This window comes from Phocoena phocoena, unplaced genomic scaffold, assembly GCF_963924675.1.
Source record: "Phocoena phocoena unplaced genomic scaffold, mPhoPho1.1 SCAFFOLD_324, whole genome shotgun sequence".
Lineage (NCBI taxonomy): Eukaryota > Metazoa > Chordata > Mammalia > Artiodactyla > Phocoenidae > Phocoena > Phocoena phocoena.
In genome coordinates this window covers 54,835-62,224 of record NW_027077647.1, presented here as the reverse complement: position 1 = coordinate 62,224, position 7,390 = coordinate 54,835, and the positions used below count along the sequence as shown (strand labels likewise).

At 40.7% G+C, this 7,390-nt stretch overlaps 1 protein-coding gene across 1 annotated transcript; it reads right to left on the bottom strand.

Annotated features, from left to right (window-relative positions):
- Positions 1–222: 222 nt before the first annotated feature.
- MAGEE2 (MAGE family member E2) lies at positions 223–2,470 on the bottom strand. Its single transcript, XM_065901453.1, has one exon. The coding sequence runs from the start codon at positions 2,327–2,329 to the stop codon at positions 758–760; it is 1,572 nt and encodes a 523-aa protein (XP_065757525.1). The 5' UTR covers positions 2,330–2,470; the 3' UTR covers positions 223–757.
- Positions 2,471–7,390: the final 4,920 nt, after the last annotated feature.

The window sequence follows — 7,390 nt, the reverse complement described above, 5'->3', positions numbered from 1 at the left end:
GGGAGTTACTCCTGTAAACTCTCATAGCTCTCTGAGCTTACCCCTATTATATGACTTGCCACAGAAATAATTGTTGGTTTACTTCCACAGCCCCTCCCCCTCAATCTCTGGGGCTCAGCTGGGCCTTCCTCACCCTTATATTCCCAGCATAAACACTGTGCTTAGAGCATGGCAGGTACTTAATAAATGTCTGTTGAATAAAAGAGTGCTTAAGCATGGAGCCTAATTCATTATACTTTTATTTTTCACTACACTCTGGAATCACAAAGCAAATACAGGTAAATGCCAATATTAAAAAAATAATAAAACCATAGACATGATGGGAGAACTTCAACAGATGAGTGATTTTGTGTTTGTTTTTGTTGTGGGTATGTTATTACTGTTGTTACTTAACTCCTGTACCAGACCATTTTACTGATTATTTCAAACGGTTAAAGAACAACTGTATATTCTCTTCCACATCATAGAAAGATGTAAATATTACCACTACACTTTATGCAGCTATATGAACTTTTATATTGAAACAAGACAGGAATGGCAAATGAGCAATTTCATTTATAAACACTGATCATGAATCTAATTCAAGGGTATATTAAAAGGAAGGCAATACTATTAGAAATAGAACACAAATAGCAAGCACAATGTGTACTTTTCACCCCAACCCTGCCCAGCTTCTGATTTGGGGCCCCAGTGCCCATTTCCCCAGGACCCCTTTAATTGATGCCACCCAACTGAAGTGACATACTTCCCCCAGACTTCACATGGGGCCAAAGAAGAACATAGCAGTTGCCTCAGACCTGGCTCTGGCCTCCTCATCTTCAACAGCCTCCCTATATTGCTCTGGCCAGTCCTGTGGTTGCTTTCTGTAGAGCCTGGCCATGTACTCCAAGGCTTTCATTTTGGTGGTTTCAAGGTGAGCTCGAGGACCCCACAGAAGCTCATATTCAACTGGATTAGAATAGGACAGTGGCCTGCATTCCAAGTAGCGCTGTCTCATAAGTTTGCAGGTGATGGCATGCTTTCTCCCTACATCCACACCAAATCTCCGAAGCAAATTCCAGACACTGGCCTCTTTGACACGGTTGCCCATCAGGAAGATCAAACCCAGGATTGGCATCAAATATTCTTGAGTGGGTCTCCCCAGGCTCTCTAGCATCATTTGCTCTTCTTCTGATTCTGGTTGCTGGACAAGGAGGTAAATGTGCTCACTGGTATCAACCTCAATCAGAGAGAACCCATAGAACAGATCAAGGATTAGAGTAGCTCGACTGAGGATATTTGGGAACACGTCCTCAAATTCTTTGCCAGTGTGAGCCAACAGCTCATCCTGATGTATAGGCAGCAACTCCTCTGTGACATTAATGGCCAACTGGACCAAATCATTTGCCTTATCATTCATAGTGTCCTCTGACCAGAACTCCAAGCCAGCAGCCTGGCTTCTTTCTTTGGCCTTGTCAGCTTCCAGGGCTTTATTATATTCTTCTGGCCAGCTCCAGGGTTCTTCATCATGGGCCTCTGCCACAAACTTCAGGGCTTCCATCTTTGTGATTTCCTTGTGGGCTCTAGAGCCCCACAAGAACTCAAATTCGAGGGGATTAGTGCCATACACTGGCCAGTACTCCAAGAACCGCATATCCAAAAAGTCAGTAGTTAGGAGGTTCCTTGTGCTCCCAAAGGGGATGTTGATCCCCTGGGGCTCATCTAACACATCAACCTTTAGCAACAGATCCCAAATGGAGGCCTCTCTTGCTCGGTTACCATTCAGGAGAATGTGGCCTAGGACCAAGGCCAGGAGACCTGCCTTTGGCATGTCCAGGGATTCTGCTATCCGATCAGTGGTCTGGAGACCCCGTTTGCTGATTAGGTTGTAGGTGTCAGCCTGGGGATCAAGAACCCTCAGGTTCAACCCAAAGACCTGGTCCAGATGGGCTGAGGCTCGTCTGAGGATCTCAGGAAACTGATCTGAGTATTCTCTGAGGAACTCTAGCATCTCTGTCTGCTGAATAGACCCCTCGATTTGGCTTTTCATTCGCATGAAATTCACCAAAGCAATCGACCTGTCCTCTAGAGGGTCGTGGACCCTGAGCGCCCCCAAACGTCGGGACTGCTCATCTATCAGCACCTCGAAGTCGTTCGGGTCCTGCGCAGCCTGGGAAGCGCTAGCACCCTGAGAATCGATTGGCGCCTGAAGGCCCTGGGGAGCATCAGGAACTAGCATGGAGGTGGGGGACCCGGAGGCATTAGTAGCCTGCATCTCACCATGGAAGTCGCTGTAATCTACAGTGGTCTCTGCGTTGCGGTGGCATGCATTCTGGCTTACCAGAGACATGGTTCCAGGAGACAGGAACAGGAATGGGGAGGTCAGCGATCCGTCGGAGAGAGGATGGTAGGTGTGTCGGCGGCTCAGCACAAAGCTGAAGCTAGAGACCCAGGAGCTGCGCGGATCAGAAGTGAGAGCTGGTGAGAGGAGCGATCCTCCTACACAAACACCAGCCAGCAATAAACGCAACCCTCAGAGAGCTAGGCTTTGCCGCAGCCTACGCAGGCGCAGTTGCGTTCTGCAACGTGGTGGCCACGCCCCGCTCCCAGTACCCGACTCCGGGCCCCCTACTTCTGCCTGGCCCGAGAGGCTAGTTGAAGTGGTTGTTGCTAGAGTCAAACTTGTCAGAGAAAAGAATTCATGAAAGGGGGTAACACACAAAGGTAAAGCAAAGAGGGTAAGGGTTGGGGAATGTTCAGTGATGCACCACAAAGGTTTTCTGTGAGGTATAAAGCTAATAGGCAGTAGAGGATTTGGAGAGGAGGAGGATGCTAAGGATGAGAATTATTTCACGGATTCATTAATTCATCCACTCATTCAACATACGTTTCTTGAGTATGTGTCACATGCTAGGCACAGTATTGGGTACTAGAGGTACACCAGAGGACAAACAATGATTATCCCTTTCTGTGTAGAGCTTACATTTTGGGGTAGGTTCAAACAATGGTAATAATAATGGAGCACTTACTATGTACCGGACACTATTTCTGGTATTTTCACTTATCTCATACTAAATCACTTAATCTTAGCTATGAGGTACTACTCTTAATGGTCCGCATTTTACAGATGAGGGAATTGAGTCATAGAGGTGAATTTACCTGTCCAAAGTCAGGCAACAAGTAGAAGAGACCAGGATTTGAATCCAGGTCTGTCAGAATCTCAAGCATAAGTACTTTCTCTCATACCATCTGCCCTTCACAAATGATTAGCCCTGTTTATTTAAGATACTCTTAATTAAAGTAGTTGAAAATATATGCTCTGATGGAGGGACAGTTAACATATGGTACAAACACAGAAGGAACAAGCAATGAATTACAGCTTAGTCTGGGGTGTCTTGGATTGGGGGCACATGCCTCAAGGAAGAATTGAGCTCTAAGTGATGAAAAGGATGGGAAGGATTTATAAGGGCATTCTAGGCTGAGGGATCAGCATCAGAAAAGGCTCAGAGGTTTGAAAGTACAAAATAAGTTTGCATAACAGCTGGACACCCAGGGTGGCTAGAGCCAAAGTGCACTAGGTTGGGAGGGAGATGCGGATGAAAATGACGACAGGAATGATTGGATTTCCTGTTTCTTCATTTAGCAGTATGTGAGGACTGGTTGGGGCTCCATAACGTGAGAACAACACCACCAGAATAGGACCTGATTATTTAAGTAGTTCGTCTTGTGTTTGGGGAGGCATAATTCAAATGCTTCAGCAAGGAAAAGGAGTCAGCTGCTTTATTTTCTGGGAGTGCTACCAAAGTAATTGGGCTAAATCCTAGCTCTCAACCATCAGGGTATGCAGTGGAACATTGAGAAGGAGAAAAATTTACATTTTTCTCCACAATTGAAATCCTTCCTTAAATTCTTGATGGTAATGAATACTGTTACATTCAGTTATCCTGTGCCCTAGAATTCCCTCAGAGGGCATTGCCTTCACATGAGGGTCCAGACACTTAACCTCTGACATTTTCTACATTCCAGATGCTTTCTTAAAGTAGCGAAGCAGGCAGTTCAGGACCATGGATTTGGCCAAACTGGAGTAAAAAGATCGATTTTTATACAAGTGAATGTGCATGTTCTACAGGTAGAAATGTTCAGTTTCTGTGCTGATCGTATCTTAGGAGAATCTTGTGGAAAGCAGCAGCATCTTTTGAGCTGCTACAAAGGAGTAATTGAGATCAGACCTGATGGGATCCCTCACCCTGGTCTTTCCTCTTCGCCAGAAGCACTCCATGCTCCTTGTCTAGACAGGTGCTTCCCAAGGGCAGATTCAGAGAGGATTTTAAATTCTGCAGTCATTAAAGAAAACAAATGCAATTTCCCCCTGAAATCCAGTTCACATGTTTTTGTAAGTTGAATTTTCTACTACCCCTGCATCTAATAGATAAAAATAGCATTGAATGACAATATCTTACCTCTGAAATGACATGCTGATCCCATTCTACAGCATTCAAATTCTTCGCAAATTGGTCCCTACCTGGCTCTCCATCTTCATCTTTATCCCCCCTGTACATCCTTCCATGAAATCTGTTCCATAGCCACATTGAACTACACTTCTGGTCTCAGCCATTTCTACTTTACCAGTGTCCAAACTGTTCTAGTTATTGCTAAATGAAAAACGAAGGAGCTGTGCCTGTGGCTGTGACATATGACATGTTTTCCACCCTAAGTATGAAAGTAAAAAGATGGGATCATACTCTCCATTCTGAACTTCTTTTGATAGTTTCTGACCTTCTTTTTGCATTTTAAAAACCTGTGAATATCTTTCCATACAACTGTTTATCTTCAGCATAATTTTAATAAAATATTTTAACTTTGAGTGCTTTTACTGAGATAACATAGACAAAGTACACAAATCATGAATGTAGACTTGATAAATTATGACAGATTTAACACACCTTATGACCATCATGCCAGTCAGGAAACAGAACATTACCAGCATCTCAGAACCTACTATGGCACCCATCCCATCTCTCCCCTCATATTTGTCCCAAGAGGAAGCCCCTATTCTGACTTCTAGCATCACAGATTAGTTTTGATGGTTTCTGAGTTTTGTACAATATCAATGGAATTATACAATATGTACTCATTTGTAGCTCTCTTTTTTCCAATAAAAATCCACTATGTCTTGTTAATTATCTTTGTTGTATATAGCAGTATTTGCTCATTTTCATTATTATATACTTTAACATTGAATGAATGTAGTACAACTTATCCTGTCGACTTCTGGTGGACATTACCTTTTTTCCAGTTTGGAGTTCTTACCAAAAATGCTGCTATGGACCTTCTCGTACCTGTCTTTCTGCTCACAGGTTCGTTTACGTTGGAAATAAATCTATTCATGGAATTCCTGTATTATAAGTGTGTGTGATTTCAGTTTACATAGCTTTTTCCAGAGAGTTTTTGAAATTTTTACTCCAATTTACACTTCCACTAGTAGTGTATGAGAGTTCCTATTACTCTATATTCTTATCTGTAGGCATTCTAGTGTTTTTTTTCATTTTGCGTTTTTTTTTCTTCACTCATATTTAGCTTTTTTTAAAAACTGCTTTTCAAATAAGAGTTGTCATTTGTTTTCCCAGTGGACGTTAAAGGCCAATGGACATTAAAGGCAGAAAGTTAAGAAAATGGGAGATGCTAGAATTTAGCTAGAAGACAGCAGCAAGAAGTGATAGTTGGTAGACACTCAAAGGGAAAGAGATAGAAACACTATTCAAAACTGAAATTAGAACGTAAATACTATAGCTGTGTTAGAGCACTCAGTGCAAGGACAAGAAATCCTCAGTGTACTAATTGTCCTCAAAATTTTCACTGCATATTATAATTTTTAAAGACTTAGCTTTATCAAGAAAAGTTAACTTCTGCTTATGAAAACAAATAAATATATATTACAGAATTATTAACCCAGAAAATACATAGCATTAAAAAAAGTGTTAGTACTCAAAGGAATAATATAATCACATATGTAAAATCTCATTCCTGACAAACTGGTGTTCACCAGAGGGGAAGGGGGATGGGGATTGAGTGAAATAGGTGAAAGGGATTAAGAGATACAAACTTCCAGTTATAAAATAAGTAAGTTACAGGGATGTAATGTATAGCATGGGGATTATAGTCAATAATATTATAATAATTTTGTGTGGTGACAGATGGTAACTAGAATTATTGTGGTGCTCAATTTATAATGTATATAAATGTTGAATCACTATGTTGTACAACTGAAACTAATATAATGTTGTATGTCAACTGTACTTCAATTTAAAAAATTAAAAGGAAAAAATCTCATTCCTGGATAGTGATGTATAGATACAACATTGTGGCAACTGTACCCCAATTTTTTAATAATATGCATTCCTTTATATCTAAAATAGTAATGATCACCCGATTTATTTTTTAAACAATAGTATTTTTATTCAGAGTCAAATAACAAGACCTGATTATTGTTATTAAGTTGGCCTGTACAGTTGACCCCCTTCACCCATTTTGCCCAACCCCCAACCCCCTTCTCCTCTGGTAACCACTACGTTGTTCTCTGTATCTATGAGTTTGTTTTAGTTTTATTTTGTTTTTTCATTGGTTTTCTTCATTTTTTTAGATTCCACATATGAGTGAAATTATATGGTATTTGTCTTTCTCTATCTGACTTACTTCACTTAGCATAATATCCTCCAGGTCCACCTATGTTATGGCAAATGGTAGGATTTCATTCCTTTTTATGGCTGAATAGTAGTATTCCAGTGTGTGTGTACCTAAGTTTCTGTGTGTGTGTGTGTGTGTGTGTGTGTGTGTGTGTGTGTGTATCTCACATCTTTAACCATTCATCCATTTATGGACTCTTATGGTATTCCCATTTCTTGGCTATTGTAAATAATACTGAGATGAGCATAGGAGTGCATATATCTTTTTGAATTAGGGTTTTCATATTCTTTAGATAAATATCCAGAAGTGGAACAGCTGGATTTATTTAGCAGTACTATTCTTAATTTTTTGAGGAAACTCCTTATTGTTTTTCACAGTTGTTGAACTAATTTACATTCCCACCAATAGTGTACAAGTGTTCCCTTTTCTCCCCATTCTCACCAATACTTGTTATCACCTGTATGCTTCAGGATAGCCATTTTAACAAGTGTAAAGTAATATATCATTGTGGTTTTGATTTGCATTTCCCTGATGATTAGTGATATTGAGCATTTTTTCATGTGCCTCTTGGTTATTTGGTGTCTTCTTTGGGAAAATGTCTATTTAGTTCCTCTGCCCATTTTTAAAAATTGGACTGGGTTTTTCGTTGTTACTGTTACTGAGCTATATGAGTTCTTTATATACTTTGGATATCAACCCCTTATCTGATACATGGTTTGCAAAAATT